This window comes from Antechinus flavipes, chromosome 1 (genome assembly GCF_016432865.1).
Source record: "Antechinus flavipes isolate AdamAnt ecotype Samford, QLD, Australia chromosome 1, AdamAnt_v2, whole genome shotgun sequence".
In the NCBI taxonomy this organism is placed as follows: Eukaryota; Metazoa; Chordata; class Mammalia; order Dasyuromorphia; family Dasyuridae; genus Antechinus; species Antechinus flavipes.
Window position 1 is genome coordinate 225,891,015 of NC_067398.1, and position 27,289 is coordinate 225,918,303.

Below are 27,289 nucleotides of genomic sequence, written 5' to 3' on the forward strand. Positions count from 1 at the left end.
CTTAACAGTTAACCTCAAAAGCAATAATAATGCATCAATTAGGTAGTAAATAACCAAGAACTTCACCATTAACCTGAGGTTAACTCAGGCGGGCAAAGATAGTCAAAGTTTTTCAATGGAATGTCTCATTTTATAAAGAAGCCATCATAAATAACAGAACAAAGTTTTCATTAGTAGACAACAAGATTTGTTACTTTATGGAGGAAGTTTCACACCCAGACCAAGGGATAATGCCTACATACATATTCTATATTCTCCCCATGATTAAAATTCAGTCCCTGATTATTAGACTAAGGTATACTAGGAGACACTAGTTTGCAGCACAATTTTGGAAATTTTTTTAAGTTGTTTGGAAAAAAGGATTATTCACAGGATCAAGCTGCTAACTTAGCATAGCAGTCTAATTGTTTTATTCCCTGAATATCTTTAAAAATACCTTAAATCATTTGAAAAAGTAAATAACAGTAGTCCATTCAGTGATATCACTATCACAATTTACTTCCCACCTTTATACCCTTTGTATATTTGCCTCTCTAAAATAATAACTAGAATTTATAAAGTACTTCTATGTACTTTATACTTTAGATGCTCACAATAGCTCTATAAGTGCTATTATCTCCATTTGACAAATGAAGAAACTGAGGCTGTGAAAAATAGGTGACTTGTCCAAGTTTACAGATGTTATATGTCTGAAGGAGGCTAAACTCAGGCCTTCTTGAGTCCTAGTCCAGAGCTTCCTCCATTGAGTCACCTAGCTTTATTCCTGGAATGTAATCCTATCTTACCTCTCTTCCTCTTGGAAGCTAGAATCCTTAATTCTTTCTCAGCTGAATTCATGTGCTTTCTTTTAGACAATGTGGGTACCTTGCCACTGCTCATCTCTCTCTGCCATGAACAATGATCTTCTAACCTTGACCTTCAGGGACCCAATCCTTCAACTCTAGGGAAACTAATGCACTTAAGCCTTCAGATTTGTCTTGGGCTGAAGCTGGCTTCAGTGAAAGATGAGCAAGTCAGTTCTAAACTCAGCCCTTTATTTCTATCTAGCCTCAGATCCCTAAATCTCCTGAGTATACTTCATCTTATTCAGTCACCCTCCAGGAAACCAGAGCTAAACCTACACAGGTATGATTCTATCTTCCCTGTAGCTTCACAAGGTACCTCCATAGTTTAAGGGAAGCAAAAAACAAGCTGTTCCAGAGGTAGCACAAGTAGAATAATGAAGAGTATTTAAACCAAACCAAAAGGTTCAAGAATACAAGCTGGCAACAGTCCAACAGAAGTGACTAAAACATAAAAAGTTACGTTTATTTCAAGCAGAAGAATTCCTGGACTAAACTTCTGATGGCATTCTCATCAAAAATATTTATAACAAAACTGGGAGAGTTAACAAAAATCCTATATTTTGGACCTTAACAAATCAGGATAATTATATATTAAGACATACATATACATTATTCAAACAGGAAAGAGGAAGCAATTTGTCTGAAAATATTTAGGGGATTTAGTGGATTGCAAATTCAATATGAGTCACCAACCAAATGATGATAATATGACAACAAAAACAATGTAATCTTGGGATGCATTTAAAATCCATCTATCTATAATAATTATTAAGCAAAAACTACATGCTTGGAACTGTGCTGAGCCTAGAGATATAAGAATAAAAAAGTTCCTATCTATAGTGAGCATACATTCTATGGGAATGAGGGAGAGACAATATAAACAGAACTAAGTAGATAAAAAAATAAGGAAGAAATTTTCTTCTGAAGAGTGGGATCCAGCAGCTGGGCTAACAGAAAAAGTCTTGCATAAATGGTGATGATTAAGCTGATCCCTAATTGAAGTTAGGGGTTCTAAAAAGAAGATATAAGGAAGGAGAATATTCCAGGCAGAGGGGGGATACAAACACATGGAGAAAGGATGTGAAATGTGATGGATTCTTAAGAATAGCAAGTGGGCTGGATTGAACAACATTATGTTAGGGAATTATATGGAAACTGTCTGAAAAGGTAGTATGGAGTGAGATGGCAAAGATGTTATTATATAATAACAATAATAATGACAACTGGCACTTAAGGTTTCCAAAGCACTTTATAAATATAAAATTTTATTTACCAAAAAACCCTAGGTGCCATTATTATTCATATTTTACAGATGAAGAAACTGAGGCAGTTAAAGGTTATGTCACTTGTCCAAGGTCACATAACTAAATGTCTGAGACGCTATCAAATGTAACTTCAAATCTGGCACTTTATCAACTAAGTCATTCCCCTACAAGCAACCAAAGCAGAATTAGTGCCAGAATCAATCTACTATCCATCAAGATGTTAAAATAGTTAATTACTTCTCACTGATGCGGATTATATTATAGTCTATCAAACATAGTCAGTTTGGGTAATGTGAAATATGGCAGAGTACAAAAGGTAAAAGGAACTGGACTCTATGGATAAGTACCAAAAGATTAGGAAGGCGATAGTGTCAAACTCAGCAATGGGCATACTTAGCAGAATAACCTAAATGGACTGGGGAAAGAAAGCAAGGGGTTTCATTTATCAGAATACATAATGGATGGAAGAGAGAAGAAAGAAAAGGATAGATAATAAAACAATTAAGGAATAGTTGAGTAAATTGTGGTATATGAATATGATGCTATAAGAGATGAGAAAATAAATGATTTTATAAAGACATGGAGAGACTTTCATGAACTGATGCAGAATGCAAAAGAATCAGAAGATCTATTATAACATCAATATTATAAAAATGAACAATTTTAAGTACTTTTATAAAGTGATGAAAATAAAGAGAACCAGGAGAACAATTTATATAATAACAATAACATTGGAAAAACAAACAACTTTGAAAGCTGTAAGGACTAACATCAATACAAAGACCATTCATGATTCCAAGGGACTGATAATGAAATATATTATTCACTAAAGAGATTTAACAAATTTGCTATATTTAGGGTACAGAATGAGACATAATAATTTTGTAGCTAGCCCCTAGGGGAATTTGTTTACTTGGCTATACAAAACTTTTAAAGAAATTTGTTTTCTTGTTCTTTTTTTTTCCAATAGAGTAAGGGATAAGAGATAGGGAGGGAGGGACTGAGGGAGTGTTACAGATGTGAAATGTTGCATGTACTTTTCTAGAAGATTATAATATTATTAGGGTTTTTATTATTAGGGAGTAACCTGCAAATGTATGTAATATAAAAACAAGACTCATCAATAAAACTTAAGGGAAAAAAAAAGATCCTATAGTTAGCACTTTAGGTAGTAGGGCTGTGTGAGTATGGTAAAAGTAGTAATCATACCAGGGAGGCTACTGGTTAGGTCAGGTCAAATATAAATTAAAAGCATGTTATACAAGTTTTCTTCTTTGTTCAATAATTTAAAAACAAAGTCTTAACTGAATCTCAAATGATTAAGCCTATAAGAAAGTGTCTTTAAAAAAAAGAAATTGTTTATATTATTCATCACTAGTTGATACAATCATCTTTTCAGATAAATACTTAAGAGTTATTATTTATATGGTGTTTTAAGATTTGCAAAGCATGCTACATTTTATGTCATTTGATCCTCACAACAACCTTGTGGGGCAGGTGCTATTATTTTTCCCATTTTACAGATGAAGAAAACTGAAGCTGAGAGATTTTAAGTACCTTGCTCAGAGTCAGAAATCTACTAAGTTTCTGAAGTGGAATCTCAACTCAGGTTTTCTCGATTCCAAATTCAGTACTCTATCCATGGTAACATCTAGCTATCTAGTGTAGTCAAATCTGGAAGAACCAAATGACATACTTTTTAAGTGGAAATGTTTGTCCCACTTAATTCATTGCTAGATTCTCAGAAGCATCAAGGGGAAAATGCATTTAAACTCACATTTTATTTTCTCTTTATATTGCACTGTTCCACAATTTTGTCTTAATTGGTTCTCCAAAACCTCTAATTTTTGGTGCTCTTAATATAATTTCTAAAGTAGGATAGATAATAAGATGATGGTGTCTTTCTCCTTAACTCTGAATGACAGCATTTTAAATTACCTTCCAAATGTGAACTTTATTTCCAGGGATATATTTTTTCCACCAATGACTAGTTCAACATGAATTAATACTATTTTTAAAAAATTCAAATCACCGGGCACCTAACCTTCCAAAGATGAGCTTTTTTGAATTCTGGATAGCTTACTCAGCCCTCAAACAAAAAAAAGATAGAAATATAGTTTATAGCTTACCCTGTATTCAGAATCCTTCCACCTAGGTAGGATATATCTGAACTGACATTTACAGTTAGCATCACCTTTGAAAATCCAGAGCCACCAAATAGACAAGTAATGACAAATTTTATACATGTATATGTTTTAAAATTATAGTGTATATATTTTTATACATATATATACCTAGTATATAGTGTATATGTATATGTATGTATATATATATGTATGCACACACACATATGACACTATTTAAGTTGAACCCTTAAACTCCAAATTAATTTTGAATAAGAATTCCAAATTATTACTACTTCTAAAAATAACTGTCATCTTTTAAAAATCACACATTCCTTATTATTTCACTTAATGGTTGTGTGAGTGGCTAGTAGCTAATCATTTAACTTCTTTCAACCTCAATTTTCCCATCTGTACATAAGGGAGTTGAAATTAATGGATCCCTGAGATCTCTTTCTAGATGTAAATCTATAATCCCATAATCCTAGTTTTGCCATCTTTAGAATATATAATCTTTAAATATATATTTGAAGTATCTTCCCATTTAGGGAAATGGGAGGAAAAATAGCAAAATGAATAGAGCACAGGGCCTGGAGAGGAAGACCCAGACACTAACTGTATTACTTAATTATGTTTGCCTCAGTTTCCTCAATTGTAAAATGAGCAGGAGAAGGAAAAGGCAAACCATCCCAGTTCTTTGCCAAGAAGACTCCAAATAGGGTCACAAAGCATCAGAAACAACTGAAACAACAAATTTAGGGAAATAAAGTCTTCAACTATTTGCAATTAGAGATACCAATTGCTGAAGTTTCCATTGACTGCTAACACTAATTCATCAACTGGATATATGTGATTAGTGTCAAAGAAGACTTGTAGCATGATCATTACCTACAAACATACCTCCTGAATTGTCTAAATTTATGGAAGTTTCTCACATTTACAGTGGAAACACCCAGCAAACTATGCTTTTAATTATATGAATTTAAAGGAAACCAATAAAGTATAGGTCCCTTATGACTGGTATTTCATGACTCATTAGTTTTGTTTTGAGTTTCAGGAAATAGCTGCTGAGTACTTTTTGTGTATACAGAATTTCCAAGGACATCTGGATTTTGGATCTTATATAATCAAACATTTCAAAATTCTGTAGTCATTATTAAAAAACAAGTTAATCCTCCTAACACATGTATATAATCACAACTCCTCCTTACCCTTTTAAAAGTAAAAGCAGCTTGAAACTTCTAAATCCATTAAACATTTCCCTTAAAGTTTTACTTTTCTCCATTAGAAAAGCTTTTTTTGGGAAAGGGGCTTACCAAGGTACTCCCAGCTTATTGGGAAAAAAAGAGAGCGTTTTGAATTTCCACATAATGGATAAATGGAAAATACTATAGCACCATTTCTCAGATTGGAACAGGAGATGACATATTAAAGCTGTACAACACTCTAGAAAACACTCTTCTCTCTTCTTAGCCATTTGCCTTTTCCTTTCTCCTTTTTTTTTCTTTAACGATTAGATCTCCATCTTGCACAGGTTATACAGGTTATTCATCTCATCAACACAGGAGCTTTTTAGGCAATTTTGTGTCCCTACCTCCATGCTCCAGTTCACATTCCTATTCTCAGGAGGCTCACCATATTGTTAATCTCTTATTTGAACATTTAGTGAACTTAGACCACCACAATTCAAGAGACCCATTAGCCTCAGTATCCCTAGAAATTGGAATTAGAAACATATACCACCATATCTAGGTTCTCATTCTTTTTTACTACCTTATTCTCTAACCATTCCTCAAATAATCATTTGACCAACTACAAATAAGAAGGATGTTAGACAGATCAACCCACAGCACATGTAAAAAAAAACTGGATACTTTTCAAAAAGAGCAAAAGAAAGGGTTTATTATAATAACAATTACCATTTTAAAAAATCATTATGGTAATACTATTAGATAAGATGGGGGGAAAATAGGATAGCAATTGGTTACAAGCTTAGATTAAGGAGGAAGACAAAAGGAATAGAAAGTCTGAACAATAATTAACTATATTATGGAAAGAACTGTTTAGTAATATGATGGTATAATTAGTTCACTTCTAATTTATAAATAAAAACTCAAAATTTTTGTATAAAACTTCATTTCTGCATCTCTCTGCACATTATACCCAAAAACCTTCCAGTTTTTAGCATACCCAAGTAAATAAATACACATAATAGCTTTAGCAAGATAGAAGACTATTAAAAGAAATATCAGACTCAACAAATTTCTTAAAGTAAAATGAATAAATTATAAAACAGTTTTATCTCAGCCTGACAGTTTAAACTGATGATTCTTAAAAGTCAATTTAAAGGACAGAGCTTTTTGGTTCACAAAATATTATTTGTTCAAGCATATTAATCAAATGAGGACTTGTGTGAATATGTTCATGTCAAGAAAATAATAAAAATGCCTGGCCATTCCACCACAACTTCCAATAAAATAAAGCTTTGAGGTGAAATTTATCATCAATCTCAAAAATAAAATTGCTCATACAAACCTATACAAAAGTCATCATTTTTCAATGAAAAGCAGAAGAGAAATAATACATTATTTACTCTTTTAAAGGAAAGAACTATGCTCAAATGCAAATTAAAACATTTCTGAGGTACACTTCTTTATACCCCTTAGACTGGGGGGAGATGACAATAAAAGGAAATCGACAAATGTTGGAGGGATGGTGGGTGTTGGAGGGATGGTGGGAAAACATATCAGTGCACTATTTGTGAAACTATGAATTGATCCTGTCAAAGCAATTAGCTCCAAAACAGTTTGAAAATGTTCCCCAAGCCATGCCACAGTGACCCAGTAAGCTCTCCCACCAGACCCATACCCCAACGAAATCAAAGAAAGAGGAAAGGGACCCATTTATACAAAAAATATTTATAGAAGCTTTTTATGGAATCAGAGAATTGGAAATAAAGGAAGTACCCATCCAATTGAAAAAGGCTGAATAAATTATAGTATATCAAAGGGAAATTTTCAGAGAAACCTGGGAAGTTTCATATGAAATGATTCAGTCAGGTGAGAAGATCCAAGAAAACAATTTATACAATAAAAACATTGTAAAGACAAACAATTTTGAAAACTTAAGAATTCTGATTAATTCAATGATTATCAAATTCTACAGTACCAACAATGAAGCATTTTACCCATCTCCAAACAGAAGGATGGTAGATTAAAAATGCAAAATGACACAGACATTTTTGGATAAGTATAATATGGTTAAGTTTTACTTGACTAAGTAATTTGGCTACAGGAATTTTCTATTTTGGAAGGGGAATTGGGAAAGAAGAGATAGTTATGCTTTCCCACCCCACCTCCATCCAAAAAGAGGAAGGAACAAAAGGAATTACAGACAAGCAAGATAGCTTTGAAAATTACATATTACTTAGAAACTTTAAAAGAAAACTTTATATAACACAGATTAGCAATTTCAAATATAATCTGCTTTTCAATGATATAGACAGAAATGTCCATTAAGGACTAAATAGAAAGGAAATTAAATTAAAATACTATAAACATGATATACAACCTGAAAACTATTATTGAATTTCACCTATAAAAGAGAAATTTATGAATATATTTCATGATTTTGACTAGAATGTATAAGACATTAAGCTCAATAAAATCTTTTCCAATATAACAAACTTATTTTCCATAACAATTGAATAATTTGAGTATAGTCTGCACATTTATTTTATTCAGAAAAAACAAACTGTAAAAAATTACTTCAGCATAATTACTTTCCTCTTTTCTCAAGGAGGTAAATTCCACTTTTCCCCTCCTCAGCAGGTGGTCTTACCACTTTATTTAGAAGCAATTCTGTTGATCACAATCTATTATTTTAAATTCCTTACATCTTAAAACCTCTTCATTTTCACCAATCATCACCTTATTTGCTCTAGTCTTGGAGGATGATGGTGGTCCTTCTCCTTGAAAAGACTAATCCCTCCTTCTATTTCCTTTTATTCCTCTAGAAATTTGCCCTTTGAATTATTCATCCTCCTCCATCTACAATCTCTCCCTAATATTTCTTTCTCACTGTCAACAAATGTGCTCAGGTCTTCCATATCTTTAATGAAATCCTATTTTTGACCTTTCCACTCTCCAAAACCATTATCCTATATTCTTTCTCTTAGCTATTAAAATTGCTTCTACTTCCTCACCATTCATTTATTCTCCACATTTACAAGTGTCTTGTTTCTGACACTACCGTTTTACTGGGATTATCTGCTCTAGAGTTATCAATGACCTCCAAATGGTTATATATCAAAAAATTTTGTCTTCCTTAATATTTCTATAGCATTTGATGGTTTCATTCATATTTTCTCTTGAGTAACAAAAGCTAAGGATAAGAAACACAGGTTGTTTTAAAATTATATAGAAGAAAAAAGAGAAAACGGGATAGAGCTAATGCTCATACTGTATAGAGTTATGCTAAATGAAAAATAATAGTGAAATAAACTTAATTTAACTTTTACATGATTATCTTTTATCCAGAAAAGACTAAACAAAAACAATGTATTATAAAAATTAAATATCCAACATTATTTATCTTAAATTATAACCTAAATGACTGTATCACATACACACACTCTCCCTAAATTCCAGTGATCAAATATTAAACAATACCAGTGATCCAAAGATCAAATATTAAATCTTATGTTTGTCTTTCAAAATCCTTCATAACCTGGCCCCTTCCTACTTTTCCCATTCTTCTTCTTAAATTTGATTCTTCTCCATGACCAAGTGATAATGGTTTCCTTGCTGTTCATTGAACAGGATACCCCATCTCCTAATTCCTTATATTTTCACTAGCCTGAAATTCTCTCCTTCACAACTTCCTTGGCTTCCTCCAAGTTTCATTTAAAGTCCTGCAAGTAGGGATTCTCAGTCCCTCACAATGCTAGTGCCTTCCCCCAAAGATTACACCTAATTTATTCTGCGTATTTTCTTGTTTGCATATTATCTCCATTCTTGAACTGTGAATTCATTGAGTATAAGGACTGGTTTTTTTTTTTTTTTTTGGCATCCCTAGCATTTAGTACAGTGACTGGCATATAATAAGCACTTAATGAAATGTAGCTGAGGCAACTACCTGGGTCAGTGGATCTAGGGCTGAACCTGGAATCAGGAAGACAGGAGTTCAAATCCAGATTCAGACACTTACTAGTTATGTGACTCTGGGCAAATCACTTAATCTGTTTGCCTTAATCCATTGGAGAAGTAAATGTTGAACCAACTCCATCACCTTTGCCAAGAAAACCTTATGCATGGTATATGATGCATAAAGTCATAAAGAGTCACACACAACTGAACAACAATTATAGGTTCATTCAGATTCGCTCCTTATTTTGAAAAAATTCTCTTGACAAATTGGGCTAAATGAAGTACAATCTAAGGAACTGAAAGAACTGGCTTATGTGACTTCTGAGCCACTGACCTTTGAAAAATCATGGAGGATTGGAGAAACACCACTGAACAAGAGAAAGGAAAATGCTGCCCTGATTTTCAGAGAACTGGAAAAAATGGGAGGTAAATTCCCTAAACCTATGAAATTGACTTCAGTTCCTAGTACAATTATCAGTGAACATCTAAAAAAGAAAGCCTAGATCACAAAGAATCAACACAGCTTTATCATGAAAAGATCAAGTCAAACCAACTTTCTTGGTTGACAATATTATTCCACTGGTAGATAGAGAATGCTACTGAAGATGTAAAGACGTATCTAAATGACTGCATAGCTGAATGGATTCAGAATTGGCCTAATTGCTCACATTCAAAGAGCAATCATCAATGGCTGAATGTTAATTTGAAAGAAATTCTCTAAATGAGTACTTCTTTAATCTTAGCAATGACTTGGATAAATGCTGAATGAGCAGTTTATGAAATTTGCAAGTGACACAAAGCTTAAAGGGATAACGATGCACTGGATAAAGAGGCTAGGATTCAGAAATATCTCAGTTTAGATTGATGGCTGAAATATAATTGGAAAAATTTAATAAGGATAAAGTTTTATATGTGTTTGGATTTTTTAAAATCAAATTCTCAAAGAAAAGATAGGGGACTATAAAAAAAGTGGGACTATACAACAGTTCATCCAAAAAAATATTGTAGATCAACAATGTGATGTGATGATACTGAATCCAAGAAGGCTAACTCAATATCAGGTAAATCAAGAGATATATATCATTAAGGCAATAGTCTCACTATATTCTAACCTGCTTAGATCACAACTAGAGAACTGTGTTCAATTGTGGATACTATTTTAGAAATGACATAATAAGCTAAAGAATATTCAATAAAAGCAATCATGATAGTTCAGGGCTTCTAGTTTCTGCTATATGAGGAAAAGTTAAAGATCTGGAGTGGGAGAAAATATAAAAAAGATATTTATATCTGTGTTAAGGTATGTGAAGAACCAACATATAGAAGAACAATTAGACTTATTCCATTGAACCCCAAAGTCACAACTAAGAGCAGTGGGTAGAAGCTATACAAAGACAAATTTAACCTTGATAAAAGGAAAATTTTACTAGCAATTAGCTTTTTAAGAAATAGAACAGCCTACTTTACCTAATATTCTGGGTGAGGCCTGATTCTACTTGGGCTAGTTGTTCAGACTCAGGACCAAAACAAAATTAAAAATTCACAAATCATATAATATTTAACAAAAGGAAATTTAACATGTCCTAGAAAAAAATTGAGCAAGAATATATTACTTATTCAAGTAGACTCTACCCTCCCTTATGTCTTTAAAAAAAAGCTTAGTCAGAAGGATGAGTTGATACTTGGGAGTGGGACAGCTTTCAAGTCTAAGGAAGATCAGGTCTTCATTGGTTGGATTTTTTAATGCCCTAAATTACATGAAAGCTACATCAGTAGCTCATGTGACTTCATTACTAACCCCTTGCAGCAATCCAGTGTTACTAGCTCTCCTGACTTTTAGGAGGAAATTAGCCTAACCAAAGTGGCAGTGGCCCCAGTAGGCATTGCATCTAACACACAACTGGTGTGAAAGCGAGAAGTTGCAAACACATTAGTTCTATTTATTCCCCACAATTACACCTATAGTAGTTGTTAGGGATGACTTATAGTCATGGAAAAGATCAGAATTTAAGAATACCTCAAAAAAACAAGCCAAGTATGGCATCAATTGACACTGTTCTTTAGTCACTTGTGAGATGGCAAGGAAAGGCTACAAGTAATTTCTTGCCAGATATGTCATAAATAAGACTTTGGTTGAGGTATGGGTTTTATTAGAGGGCCTTTGAGATCCTGACCATCTCTAAGATTCTAGAAGTAACACTTTTAACAGTGATAAAATGAATTTAAGAACTTAAAATGCTGTATAAAAAATTTGCTTCCATTCTACCTTTATGAGGTAAGAAATCTATTTTGATGATTTGCCATGGCATTACAAAGCAAAGTTAGATTATTAGCCTTTACTTAAAAAACCAAAACCAAAACCAAAACCTAGTCATATAAATCCTAGAAGAATTTCCTAATGTCTCTATAATAAAATGAGAAATCAATAATTTAGAAGGCAGGCCAACTGGGCACAGACCATTTTTAATTACAAATTTTAAACCTAAATGATTGTAGGTACTCAATGGTTAAAAAATTACAAAAGGTATATTTTTATTTTACGTTAAAATATTAACTTCAGGAGTCAGATTGAGTGATGCGTGTTGCATACTAATACCATTTATAACTGCAAGAAATAAGCCCTTTGGGAAAAAAGGGGGAAAGTGAAGGATCTGTGAAATAGTCCGCTTAAAATGCCAAGTCACACTACTTTCAATAGGCATGAAAATTAAAAGCTGCAGGTATGCCAGTTCCTATTTATTCCCCACTTTACCTATGATAGCAGGGGCAGTCAGCAGCTGCATTAGGTAAAAAATCAATTTTCTTTTAGCTTTTGACTAAAGATAAAAATCACTGAATTATGAAAAGGTAGGGAGGCATACTTTAAAAATATGTATTTTTTTAAATAAAAAAGAGCCTTACATTGGGAAAACATAACAAAACTTTGCTTACAGTGCTAGTTGTGCTATTTTAGACAACTTCCTTCCCAGCTAAGTGTCACAGTGGCTAGAATACCAGCTTTGGAGTCAGGAGGATCAGAGTTCAAATCTGACCTCATTTATTTGACACTAGTTGTTTGACCTCAGATCCCAAATGAAAAAGAAAGAGAGAAAGAGTGTCTGAAACAACTAAACACAAAATAAATCCTCATGACCCAAAAAGATTTCGGAAACAAATCTTTTTTTAATAGTCATGTTGAAGAAGTATTAGATTTGTTCTGCTTTAGCAACAAAGCACATCAAAGAGTAATCAAAGAAAATTGCAAAGAAAATTTTATTCACCAGAAGGAAATACTTCCTAACAATTAGTCATCCAAAAATGGAATGGGCTGCTCCAGGAGCTCAAGGGTTCCCTCTCACCAAAGTTCTGTAATTGAAAGGCTACAGGACCATCTAACAAGGTTTTTGTAAAGGAGAATTATTGTTATAAGAGTCTCACTGGAAAGCCTCTAAGGTCCTTTCCAATTCTGATATTTGTAATTAGGATTTATTGAACATCTGTTATATATTATTATTATTAAATAGGTATGGTCTGTCCTTAAAGAATGAAACAATTGAGGAGACAAGGCTAACATACATGAAATCAGCATATAAAATTTCTCTTTTCTAAATATAAGTATGTATTTACTTATTTAATATAGTATTTGTGCAATGCTAAATATTTTCTTATATTTTAACATGTGTACCCAATGATGCATTAGTTTTTAATTTCCTATGAGGAAGAGACAGTACTTAATTGATAGACTAGCCAGAACCCTGTGCACCCTAAAAATATGTGGGTGCTTAATAAAGACTTTTCAATGATCCACAGCCTTTCCTCCAATACAGTTCAAGCCCATTCCTTCTTTTCTGATTATCAAAAGGACAAGAAAAATTGCTGTTCATTGACAGCCTTATATTATCCTTTCACATAGCTCTAAACTATTATTAACATGTTATGGTACAAGTGGCATTTAAAAATAATTGAAATGGGATTTGCCTAGAACATATATTTGAACCAAATCTTTTTGAAGACTTTTCTCACACACACCTGGTATAGATTATAAAGTACATTTTAGAGACAATGTAGTGCAGTGGAAAGAACCAGAGGCTCTTGATTCAAATATACTCTCTGCCACTCATTATTGTGCAATACCTCTGAAGGCCTATGTAAAAGAAGAAAGCTAGAATAGGTTACTTCTAAGGTGCTTTTCTTCTTTAAATCTATGATCCTGTTAATTAAGCATAACTGGTATAACTCTAAAATTTTCAAAGTATTTTAAAATATTATTTCCTCTGATCCTCAATACAACCCCACAAGAAAAAGGCTATCATCTCCATTTTATGGATGAAGAACCTGAGGTTTGGAGTGCTTTAAGTGATTTGTTCAAGGTCACATATTCAATTTATCAGAATTGACAATTTCTGATAAGTATCAGAAATAGCATTTAAAACAAATTATATTTAGTTCTTGGTAAAGTGTAATACTATACTGCTGCTGCTGCTACAACTATTACTACTCTTACTAAACATTTATATAGTGCTTTATAATTTACAAAGCACTATTATTTCATTTAGCCCATAGCTACCAGGAGATGTCATTGATGTTATTATCCCCATTTTAAAGATAAGGAAATGAAGCAGACAGTGGGTAAGTGATTTCCCTAAATTCACACTGCTAGTAGGTGTCTGAGGCAAAATTTGAACAGAAAACCTGGGGTCTTCTGGATTTCATAGGACCAGCACTCTACTGTACCACCTAGCTAACTCAAGTAACTATTGCTTATTTAAAATGCAGGTTAAAATAAGATTTTAAATTTGAGTTATTAGCTTCAGTTTTATATCTCTCTAATAAAAAATTTTGTCAATAAACTTAATTTATTTTGCTTAAAAATGGCCTTTTCTGCATTTTCATCATCCTAACCATATTAATTTTAATTATTAATTTATTAATTAAAATTAATTTAGAAAAGAAGTAAGGCTATATAATTGATTCTCTAAGTTCATTTTCATTATTGAAAACACATTTCTCCAAAGTTTTGGGGAGAAAGGGTCTAAAAATTTTCTAAAGGTAAATACTATAGAACCTACCAATACTATGTACAATGAATAGGATGGAGGATGCAAATGACAACATAGGCATTTTAGAGGAATTTATACTCTCTCTGAGAAGAATAGGATACAGAATTACTTCAGTAAATATTTCAAGGATACATGTTTCTTTTATTGAGGGGAATATCTTACAGTGATGTAGATAAGAAGTTTTTTATGGTTTTGTAAACTATGCATGAATTAATCTATGTATGTGAATGAATGTAATCAAAGAAATTCACTACTTGGTAGTCAGCCAGCCAACCTGCTGACTTAATTAGGAAGGTGGTTTTAATATTTGTTACTGAATTCATACCTGACATCTTTTATCTTTCAGAAGTTGTGTTAATGGGCAATTAGGTACTACAATACTGAGCCCAGAGTCAGAAAGACTCATCTTCCTGAGGTTCAAATCTGGCCTCAAACAGTTACTAGTATGACCCTGGGCAAGTCACTTACATCTGTTGCCTCAGTTTCCTCATCTATAAAACAATTTGGAGAAGCCACTCTAGTATCTTTGCCAAGGAAACCCTAAACTGGCTCAGAAAGAGTTGGACACAACTGAAAACTGAACAGCTGCTACACTCATAGTCTTTTCAAAATAGCAGTATATCCCAGAGCTTGTTACATTGGTTTAGCCTTTAGTCTTTTAAAAAAACAACAACTAGATTTTATAGGTTATAAAGTACATTTTAGAGACAATATAGTGCAGTGGAAATTACCTATCTTCTTGGTAAGAAAAACACATAAATTGATCTGTGCAAGAATTAAACAATACACAATAACTTCATGATCATGTGTAGAAATCATCATAGATTAAGGTGAATTTATAAGTAAAAATGTAACATCAAGGGACAGGGAAGATATAGCTATGTCAGTGGAGGAAGGGAAAGGATTTTGAAGGCTAATTATTGCTACATGACTTTATTGTAGCTACATGCTCACATTCAGATGATGAACAAGCAACTCATAATATACTATTTAGACAAGCCTTGCTGACAGTAGCAATCTCTAATACCTGTAATTTTTTTCTACTGTTCTATCATCCCTTTCCTCCTTCCAAATCTTTCTGTCTTCCACTGAAACACAGTTATGAAACTAATATGCTTTCTTACTCACTTAGAGTAAGTACTTGCTTTGGGCAAATAGCTATTTGCAGGGCAGACATAAAAAATTACAGGGTTTGAAAGAGCAATCAGAGGTCATCTGGCCCATCATTTTACCTCCAGGCTAGTCTATAGCTAAAATTTTGAACCTTACCAAAACATTTGCAATATATAACTTTCCAAACTTCCTACTTTGGTATTATTTTATTATTAACTGATATTCATACAGAATTGTAAAGTTAACAAAACATAATTTTATACTATTTCATATGAGCCTCACAATAACGCTTAAGTAGGTACCAGAGCTTTTTATTTTTTTTAATAGGCATATTATAGGCAAGATTAAATTACTTGACCCAGTTACACTAATCATACATAGGCGGGTTTTGAATCCAGGTCTTCCTGACTTCATGCCCAGAACTCTATCAAATACATATAAATCAACAAATTCATTCCCTTTACTCACAAAAATTTAATTGTTGAATTGCAGTTCTTTTGAACCACCCTTGTCCCACACAGCAGACATACAAAAACCACCCTCCAGAGTTCTGCTGAAGTACAAATGACAGCTTTATAGAAATGGGAAAAAATATTACACAGGTTACAAAACTTCCCTCAACAGGTAGACCTCATTTTTTACTTCTTGAAAAAAAGGACTAAAGGGTCTACAGGAAATTTAGGTTTCAGAAAAAATATGGAAGTATATATTGCTAAATTGTGCTTTCAACTGATTTCAAACCATACCTTTCAAATAAAGAAGTACCTATAAATTATCCATTCTGCCCAAAATGAGCTAATGCCACACTTTTTCACCTCCTCTTAGTCCCAAAGGACCACTCCAAAATACCACAAGTATTGCTGCAAAACCACAGGAATCAAATGACTTAATTTAAGGCAAACCAAATATTTTGACCATATATCCCTGTAATACATATTTCAGCCCCCCTCCCCAAAATAAAATACTGATAAATCTATTTACAAAAGTTTTAAAAATAGATTTCCTGTATCTAAGTGTCCAACAGTGATACCTAAGTTACTTGGTTTTATGACATATGCTCTCAGAAATACATAGAAATATCTTCAAATTTGCTACATTGTATTGTTACAAGATTTTAAATTATTTTCAGATCATGCAGTGATGGAAGGTTATGAATTGTTTTTATTTTTGTTTTTTAAAGGTAAATTTAGGAAATTATGTTGAAATAGTCTAGAGTAGATGTAGTCACATTTTTTCGATAGAAGAAAGAAAACTCATCTTAGGTACCAAGAGTTATATAGGAATATATATATATGACCATGTATATAAATGGATACATAAACTTTTTTTTGTTTATGATTTAACAACACATCCACCATTGGCACCTTCTTGTAACTTAATTTTAAAGGATAAAAGAGGTTTTCTACCAAACAGCAACAGATGAAGTGCAAAAAAGTCCTGGACTTGGAGTTTGGAAGACCTGAGTTTAAATCCTGCCTCAGACACTATTAACTATGTGACTCTGGGCTAGCCATTTAAAACCCTTGCTGTGCCTCAGTTTCCTCATCTGTAAAATGAGGATAATAAATAATTATTTACCTACCTACCAGGATAGTTGTGAAGATCAAATGTGGTAAAATATGTACAATGTTTTCCTAAACTTTAAACAACATATAAATGGTAGCTATTTACATAGGGAAAGACAAAAGCTATCAAAAGTCTATGGCACTTATAAGACTAGTATTAGACAACTTAAAGAAAAATAACTGTACACAAACATTTATAAATAAATTCATTTAAAAAACCGAACCAGAGATATTTTACATTAAGAATCACAGCCTTAGTAATCAAAATCCTAACTGCTATGAAAAGATATGATATTGGGGTTTTTTATTGGATTTTCTAAAACAAAGCAGTGCAAATGAGACAAATGAAAGCATCAAAACATCTAGATGTTCAAGTTACTTTGAAGAAGTTAAAAATCAAAGAACACCATCAACAGATGTTGACATCCATCATTACTATGCAGATGGTGATCTAACAATTTCAAGAAAATATCAGTACACAAATGCCTAAAAAGAAAGCAATTTAAAAACTGAACCAGAAATATTTTTACACTGAGAATCACAGCTCTTGCAACGAAAGCCCAAATTCCAGATAAAATGAGATATTTAAAAATCCAATTAATTAGAATTTTTTAAATATTAGCTGTTTATTATTTAATACTAACTTCTTATTTGTTAATCACTCTATTTTTTAATACCAATCAATCTCTTTAAATTATACACAATAGATTTTTCCACTTGCAATTATAATTTCAGATCCTTCCCTACTGTCACAGATGGGCAAAACATGACAGATTGTTAAAGCTGAGAATTAGAAGGGCACTTGTCCTGGACTGGTCAATATACTCTGCATCAAAATGTAACAATGAATTTCTGTGTGACCTCCTAGTAGACAATTTCCTGCAGACTGGTCCACTTATATCTAAATCCAAGCCCCCTTTTTGTGACTAGTAAATATCTTTTCTAACAACTCCCCCTTTTTAGAAGGGACAGGGAAAGAGCTGCTGTTAGAGAAACCTCAGCTAGGGAGTGTTTTGTACTCCAGCTTATATTCGCCTGCCTTACACATTCCCAACTCCAAGGCCCCCAGAATTACTCATCACCCCCACAACACAGACACAAGAGTTCCAGCGCTTACTGTACCTGCCAAGCTCCTCCCCCGTGTCATAGTAATCATCCAGGTTCTCCTGCCTGAACACCGTCATGATAAGCTGTCAGTCCTCACCAAAACCCCACCGACTTCAGCTCCACTTCCCACACCATCACTGTATCTTCGAATCCTCCGTAGCCACCTCATGCATTATTCTTCCAGCCTTTAGAAAAAAGAAATACAAAAGAAACAGATTGTCCCTTTAGCTTCTTTACAATCACACAGAGTAACGCTTTGCAAGCCACATCAGGGCAACATTTGCACCTTGCATCTAGATAGAGAAACCGCCTTTGTTAAGACTGTTGGGGGGAAAGATTTAAACATATGCTCCTGAGCCTCTCCCTGCCATGTGTGCGGCTACGTATACACAGAATCTAAATGACGGTTGTTCATGATTAAACCGTGTTTTATCTTCCCAGATCAACTCACAAACAAAATAGGATCCAGCCAAGCTTCTTCCTTTCCTTTCTCTCCACACACACGCACACGCACCAGTCTCCTCCATTCTCAGTCTAAGAATGCGTCTCTTCAAAGGAAAAAAAAAATGTTTCGGAGGCAAAAGCAGCTAAGGAGGGTACAGTTTCTAGCCGAGCTTCTGCTGCGGTGGTCACCTTCGGCTCCCTCCTCCCCCCCCCCCTCCCCTCTCTGGTATACCTTCCTTCCCCTGCAATACCATTTAACCTAGATTCGCGGAAGGCAGTTTCCAGCGGCGGCACATTCCACAATGCTTTCCCCTCCGTTACCGGGTCAACTAGGACGTGCAGCTGCCAGCAGGAAAGGTAGCCTGGGCTGGATCGGGAGTCACATCCATCGCACTGACACAATACAGCCCCACGAGCATGCACGCACCGCACCGAGGCAGAAGAGAGGCGAGCCCAGCCGAGAAGCTAACCTCCTCCCCGGGGAGCCTGGGGTCCTCACTGGAGTCCAGTCGGAGCCCCCAGAAACCGCGACACACCCCCGCCCCAATCCACCTGTTTCCGACACAGCCCCATCCAACAAAACCCGGGGGAAGAGGAAGGTAGATCCCGTACAGAGAGTGGTTAGGTAGAGGAAGCTCTTTCTCCACCATCCCCAACCCGACCCCACTTTCAAGAGCCGAGTTTCCGAGAAGCCTGGGCCTTCCCACATTCCCCGGAGGCGCTGCCCGGGAGAATCAAGCAATCCAAGCAACCAAAGCAAAACAAACAGCCCAACGGGAAAGGGCGGAGGGGGGAACGACTAGGGAACACTTACCCCCAAACTCTGCAGCTGTAGGGGGAACCGGGTGCGGGGGAAGTCTCCGGAATTCTCCGGAGTTGCTTTCGGAAGCCAACCATAGGCTCGGGTAGCGCAGAGACTAGAGGGAAAAGAGGGTGGGGAGGGGGAGAAGGAGGGACAGAGAGAAAAAGGGAGAGAGAGAGAGAGAGAGAGAATCCCTCGGCCACCACCTCCTCCCCCACTGCTTCCTCCTCCCGCCGAGGCTGACGCTCCGGTGCTGCTGTTGCTGCTGCTGCTGCTTCGGCAGCTGCTGCTCTTCCCTTCTGCTTCTGGTCCAGGGGAATGGAACACGACGGCGGAAACAATGTCCCCGGCTTAGAATCGCGCCGAGCCAAAATAGGACCAGCTGCACCAGCACTCGGGGCCCCCCCACCCGCTCAGCTTCACTCAGTCTTCCTAGAGGGGGAGTCCGGCAGTCAGCCAATAAGGGAACACCACTTGCAGCGACCCACCCACTCCACTCTTACCTTCCCCTCTAAGCTCTAGAGCGTTGAACCTGCCGGTGCAGATGGAGGGGACGATTCTGTTCTGTTCTCGCTCTGAAACTCAGTCACCCACTCAGGCACGCATACCCATGCACACACAGACACCCACGCCTCGGGCTCCGTGGGAGCGCTGCTTGGAAATGGTTTCACGTCTTTCGCTGCAGACTTTAGTTGCCTTCATGGCTCTTTTCTCAAGGTTCTTAAAAGTATTGCCCTAAAAGGGGAACGGGGGAGGAAAAGATCCATTCCCGGCACTTATTGGTCCATTAAAGTCTGGGAGCTCTTATGAATCTCACTCCTTCAACTGAACACTCAGAATTTCCGTTTTCAGAGGTACTTTTAACCATCTTTGCCTCCCTACTCCCCATCCTCCACAAATCTCAGCTGTGCACCGATTGCATGGATTTCCTCGGGGAAGGGGTGTGGGGGGAAAGGGGGAACGACTGAATGTCTGTCAAGGCATTACTGAGAGATACTCCAAAATAGAAAAGGATACTGTGCTGACAAACCCTAGCGAGGAGGGGGCACTTACAAATCAGGTGTAGGGATGCTACATTGGAGCTACAAAGGCTCGCCTCTGTCCTGAGATTTCAGACTCATAATCCTATCTAGTACTAGTAAATCTCTGGTGTTCTAAAACATTACAATTAAAGCATTTCTTCAACTTATTTGATCGTTTGTCTTGAAAACAAGAGCACTCTGAAATTTTTAAATAAGTCTCTCATTGAGGAAATGGTGCTTTTGTTTTCCCTTTATTTGAGGGAGAAATAATAAAAGTGTAACAGGTCTAGTGTTAGGCCTGGAATCATGAAATTTTTTAATGGTCTGTAAGAGATATCACTCAGTTCCATTGGTAAAATCTGCTGATGGTTCTAAATTGAGAGGTGATGTGAATATCAATAATGGATTTCAGAACTAATACAAAAGTATCTCAAGAGGTGAGAAACATGAGCAGAAAATAACAAATGTGATTCATCTGGGAGAAATGCAAATGACTTTGCTGGAAAATAATCTAACACAGATGTTTAGGAGACACTTGAGAAGTAAAAAGAGTGGTCATACTTTTGGAATACAGTTGCTTGCAGAATACATGTGAATATGCCCAGAAAACTCAAAGGACTGTATCTATTTAAAGACTTGGACCAAAGTACCTCTATGCTCCCCGGAAAGAATGATCTTTTTTGTATTCATCACACTGGAGTCACTTTAAACTAGGACAGGAAAGCAGAAGTTTCAGCCTGATTTCATGAAATCTGGGTACTTGCTACAAGAGTCAACACAAATATGCAGGACCATCAGACAGAATTAGAAAGTTAGGGAATGAGCCAGAGGGAAAGTCACAAAACATGAGTACTAAAATCTATCTGGCCTTAGGGCAACAATAATGGGCAGTTCCTCAAAAACCATTCTTTAGGTATTGTAGTAGGTTCTGAATTGTAGTATAAAGGGTGGCTAACCCTGAATGGTAGAGATTTCCTTATAGAGGGATGTGAAAATAGGCAAGACCCCAAAATCAAAGAACCATGGAATTTTAATTAAGAACTATTTTATCCAATTCATCATCCCAAAGGAATTCTCCACTGTAGATTATCCAACAAGTGGTCCTCCATCCTCTGATAGAAGATCTCCAATGAAAGGAAATTCATTCCCCTTCTTCAGGCAACCCACTTTTGGATAACTCCAATTATTAAAAGATTTTCTGGATTCAATATCTATGATCTATGGATCTAGGATTTAGGATCTCATCAGTTTGAAAGCTCATTCCAACTATTCAAATACCACATCCATGTTTGCCAAGCATGTATATTCCAATGTACTAGAGTTCTTCCACATTTTCTCCTGATAGTTATAGTAGAACACTCTTGTGATATACCTGTTAGTTTTCATCCTTGTTACATGGCCTGATTTTCTCTTCCTAGCATTCCATAAAGACATCTTTAATTCCTGATCTTTGAAGTTCTTCATGAGTTATATGTTACAGATTCCTCACACACACCATTTGCCTTTCCACTGTCCTTTATGTGATATCCTTTTTTTTTTTTCATTTTTCAGAAACTAGTATTCTATGTTTCACCACCACATGACCTCACCAGTAGAATATTGATACGAAAAATATTGGTCTTTTCTTTCATGAGTAGCTTGACGTTATTAAAAGAGTTTTGTGCTTTCCTGCAATCAGTCAAACCTGTTGTCTTCTTGTTCAAATCTAAGCCCAATCCATTATCCATCTCTGTTGTCTACCCAGGTGTTCATCCATGTGGATGACCAATCTCTATAGAGTAGCCATTCAAATACATATAGTAATCTAGGCAATAGATATTCTTCATCCACTTGGTCTTTTTCATAAAGATGATCAGGCCAAAATCCCTTAAATAATTACATATAGTAATTTAGGCAATAGATATTCTTCATCCACTTGGTCTTTTTCATAAAGATGATCAGGCCAAAATCCCTTAAATAATTACATATAGTAATCTAGGCAATAGATATTCTTCATCCACTTGGTCTTTTTCATAAAGATGATCAGGCCAAAATCCCTTAAATAATTACATATCTCCTTCAGGAAGCTCTGTAATATTCTGTGGTTTGATATGATCTATATAATATTATCCATAAAAAGAAGCATCAGAACATCATCCTCCATAGGAAATCTCCCTTCAATTTGGACTCTCCTCCATCACAATGGCAAACAACTTTGGTAAGCATGCAGTTCCATTTTCTGTCTTGTTTGATGTCTGTAGACAAAGAGTTATTGGACAAGGTTATTTATTATTGGTATTATATCTTTTATCTGTTATTTCTATTTCAAAGAATCTTGAGTATTTTTTAAATGATTTTTAGTGCATTGATAGTAAATACCTTGTGGAAGACAATCCTTTAAGGTAACATTTTTCCTTACTGAGTCAAATGCTTTTTAATAATTAAAAAACCAGAATTTTATATTCTTATTTTTCATTCAGTTGTGAAATGGTACTGATATGGTACATTGTTGAATATTGCTTTTTAAAGCCTGCTTGTTCCCTGCTAAAATCTTCATTGAGGATGCCCTTGATTCACACTTAGGGGAATCTAATAAAGATTTTGTATAGGTGGAAGAATAGCCACATAGGGAGGTATTTATGGATGACTATCTTTTCATAGTATATATATATATATATATATATATATATATATATATTAGGTTCAAGATTTTTTCCCACACCTTTAATATCTTCCCCTCAGATACCTTGTGTAAAAACCCCTCAACACCCTTACATTTCTGTTATCTACAGCACACATCTCTTCTAAGTATACTTGATCCAGTCTGGCTATGGCTATTTTTCTTAACTTTGTTCTCTTTAGCACCATAGCTATCACTCTTATAAGCATATGTAGCACTCGGTTCTTAACATTGAAGTATGATGGTTCCTTTATCCTTAATAGAAAAAACCAGTTTTATGACTTTTGTAAAAAAAAAAATCTCATTTATATTTCTAATTTGTTGTCTTCCATCTTTGTCCTTATGTGCCCTTAGGATGACTTCTCTTTTATCAAGTTTTCTTTAAATGAGTTTTACAATGCCATCAATATATGAGACAATACTGCTTATAAAAATCTATCATCCATCTTTACAAAATTTAAGAAACAAGTTTATATTCAAATTCCATGTTGCCTTTGGCGTCCATTTCTCTCTATTTGATAAGTAAGATTGATGTTTGCTTACTTAGGCACTCTGTGGGCTCTTTTGGTCTCTTCATTGTAGCAATTAATTTCTGTTAGTTTCCTTAAGAATAAAATTATTATAATTAGCATCAGTCATTTTTGATCATTAATCCTATTGTTGATGTTCAATTGCTTATTTAAAGAGCTTAAGATTAAATTGTTACAAACTTATATTATACTTTGGCTTTTTAACAATTCTGATCTCAGCTTGGTAAGTTAGTTCTCTTACACATAGTTGATTCAGGTATATCTTCTCATACTAGTATTAGACAAGTATTTTCCTGTCTGTGAAAGCAGAATCCATTATTTTTTGTTATTATTTTATTTGTTTTTGCAATGTTGTTTGGTGTTTGTTATCTCTGGGGCCTGCATTCTCCCATCATCCCCTGCTTTCCCTCCCTCAAAGAAAGGCTTCTTATAATTTACAAGTCCTTAGCCTCCCTCATTCCTTTTTTTCCCTGAAACCATGCTTCTCCACATTTCATATGTATTTTTTCTAATACTCAACATTTTCCAAATTTGCATTTATATATATGTGTGTGTGTATGTGTACAATGCCCATTTAGGCTGGAGGGTCTTATCAAATTCCTCATAGAACTTTTCAGCCTCTTCATCCTCTGCAACCTATGTCTAACCTAAATTTATGTCTTGATATTTCCTACTTGTTGCTCTTGATGCTGTTCTCTGAGATCAAACAGAACAAGTCTAATATCTCTTTCATATGACAGCACTTCAGATATTTAAATGATGCCATAGTGTCTCTCCTGAGACTTCTGCCATTCAAGTTAAACTTCCCCAAGTTCTTTCAAAAATTCTTCATGTGACATGGACTCAGTCCTAGACCTCTTTGAAGTTGACCTCTTGATGCTTTGCAGCTTATGAGCTTTCTTCCTAAACTAAGGTATTTAGAAAAGTAGTTAAACAATAGCAATTGAAGTTAGCATGCCTGAGGGCTCCATATTTTCACTATGTCCTCATTGTCACTCTGTATATGAAGTTAACATCACTGAGATGGCAAGAGTCATATGTCTTAGATTTCTCACACCCTTTCCCCTTTCCCCAAATAGTGTTATCAACATGATTTACTTTTAGGATTTTTTTAGGATATCTTTGCTAAATATCTTTGCCAAAAAAAAAAAAAAAAAAAAGGATCAGAAATAGTTGGATATGACTGAAAGAACAATTGAACTGAAGGTACTGCCAAATAAAGAAACTCCCTCTCAATACCTTCTCTGCAATTCAGTCTCACAGAGTTTCCTAGAGCAGAGAGATTAAGTGATTTGTCCAGGGTCACACAGTGATTTTGTATCAGAAGCGAGATTTGAGCCGAGATCTTTTTTGCTATAAAGTAAGCTATGTACTTTACGATACTATACCATAGTATTTCTAACAGAAACGATTTTTATTTTGCTACTGACCACTCCCTCTCCTCTCCTCCCCACATGCCTTTTCTTATCACCTTCCTCTTCCCTTCCCATATCTCATTCCCCTTTTATTTTCCTGCAGGGTAAGAAATTTCTATATCTTTATTGAGTATGTATATAACCTATTTGAGCCAATTCTGAGAGTAAGGTTCACTCACTATCCTCTTCCTCTCCTCTGTAAAAGCTTTTCTTGCCTCTTATTTTATAGCAGATAATTTGTACCATTCCACTTCTCCCTTTCTCCCAGTGTATTCCTCTGTCACCCCTTAATTTCATCATTTAAAAAAAGATATTCCTTCATATTCAACTCATGCCCTTTGTCTATATATACTTCTTCTAACTGCCATAATAATGAGAAAATTCTGATGGAATACAAATAGCATCCTTCCATAGAGCAATATAAACAGATAAACCTTATTAAGCCCCTTATGATATCATTTTCTTGATTACCTCCTTATGCTTCTCCAGAGTCCTGTAATTGAAAATCAGATTTTCTATTCAGTCCTGGTCTTTTCATCATGAATGCATAAATGTACTCTATTTTATTGAATGACTACCTTTTCCTCTGAAGGATTATACTCAGATTTTCTGGGCAAGTCTTGGTTGTCATTCTAGCTCCATTGCTCTCATGGAATATCATATCCCAAGCTCTCCAGTCCTTTAATGTAGAAGCTACTAAATCTTGTGTTATCCTGACTGTGGTTCTATTATATTTAAAATGATTCTTTCTGGATGCTTACAGTATTTTCTCCTTGATTTGGGAATTCCTGAATCTGTCCTATATTCCTGGGAGTTTTAATTTTTGGATTTCTTTCAGGAGGTAATGCATAGATTCTTTCAATTTCTATTTTACTCTCGTTTTAGACTATCAAAACACTTTTCCTTGATAATTTCTTGAAAAATAATGTCCAGGTGTTTTTTTTTTTTTATCGTGACTTTCAGATAGACCAATAATTTTAAAATTGTCTCTTCTAGATCTATTTTCCAGGTCAGTTGTTTATCCAATGAGATATTTCACATTTTTCCTTTTTTTTCCTTTTTTTGAGTTTTGCTTTATTCTATATTGATTTCTTATAAAATCAATAGCTTCCATTGTTCGATTTTATGTTTTAAGGAATTATTTTCCTTAGTGCTTTTGTACCTCCTTCCCAGTTGGCCAATTTTGGTTTTTTTAAGGCATTCTTTTCATTAGCTTTTTGTATTTCCTTTTGCACCACTCTCAATTCTTTCCATAATTTTTCTTCTACCTCTCTCATTTGATTTTCAAGTTCTCCTTGAGCTTTTCCATGGCCTGAACCCAATTCTTATTTTTCTTGGAGGCTTTGGATGTAGGAGCTATGACTTTGTTATCTTCTGAGTGTGTGTTTTAATCTCCCTTGTCACTGTAGTAATTTTCAATGGTGAGAAATGTTTTTTTTTTTCTGTTGTTTACTTACTTTCCTAACCTATTACTCTACTTTTAACTTTTTGTCAGATTAGGGCTCTGTTTTTAGGGTGGAGGGTGCACTGTCCCAAGCTTCAGTGGTTTTGTACAGCTGTTTTCAGAGATCCTTCTAGGAATCTAAAAACAAACACTCTTTTCTGTCCTGGAGCTGTTAGAAGTATCCCTGCCCCACAGTAGCTAAAGCAACACCACGGTTAGGGTAGGTACTATGCTGGGACTACATACCACATCCCGTTGCCATGGATCATCTCTGCTGACTTCCAAGTCCTCCCTGGTATTCTTGGCCAATAGGTCCAAAAGCCTTCAGCACAGCTCCTGGTTCAATACTGGGGTCTGATACAGGGGGCCTGCCCTGATGTGGCCTGTGTTGGCATTGTGCACTGGGCTCCCATCCTGGTTCCATAGACCTTTTTTGCTGACTTTCCAGCTCCTCTTTGGTATCTCTGGGCTTAGAAGTCTGGAAGCCACCTATACTGCTACTGACTCAAAATGGGGCTGAGCTGTGCAGTCTGCACGAGGACTAGATGCTGGACCCCCACCTTGGTGTCACAGATCTTTGCTGCTGACCTACTAATTTACCATCAGCTGGAAAATGTTCTATTCCATCTTTTTGGGTGTTTTGATGCTCTAAAATTTGTTTAGAGTTGGAGTGATTTGGGGGAGAGGTTGGACGAGTTCCTGCCTTTATTCAGCCATTGTGGCTCTGCCTCCAGCAATCTTTATTTTAAAATACTGACCTAAAAACAGA

At 35.2% G+C, this 27,289-nt stretch overlaps 1 protein-coding gene across 2 annotated transcripts in view; it reads right to left on the minus strand.

The window, feature by feature from the left end:
* The window catches only part of DAPK1 (death associated protein kinase 1), a 224,008-nt gene extending 203,866 nt beyond the window's left edge, over positions 1-20,142 (minus strand). The window contains exons 1-3 of one of the 2 annotated variants that reach the window (XM_051996986.1): positions 19,954-20,142; positions 19,463-19,565; positions 18,220-18,389 (exon numbers count right to left, since the gene is read on the minus strand). In XM_051996986.1, coding sequence (XP_051852946.1) covers positions 18,220-18,281 — 62 coding nt within the window. In that variant the 5' untranslated portion in view covers positions 18,282-18,389; positions 19,463-19,565; positions 19,954-20,142. Of the gene's footprint in view, positions 1-18,219; positions 18,390-18,655; positions 18,848-19,462; positions 19,566-19,953 lie in introns of those variants that run through there. The other variant, XM_051996995.1, reaches the window with a different exon arrangement.
* Between the last annotated feature and the right edge of the window lie 7,147 nt (positions 20,143-27,289).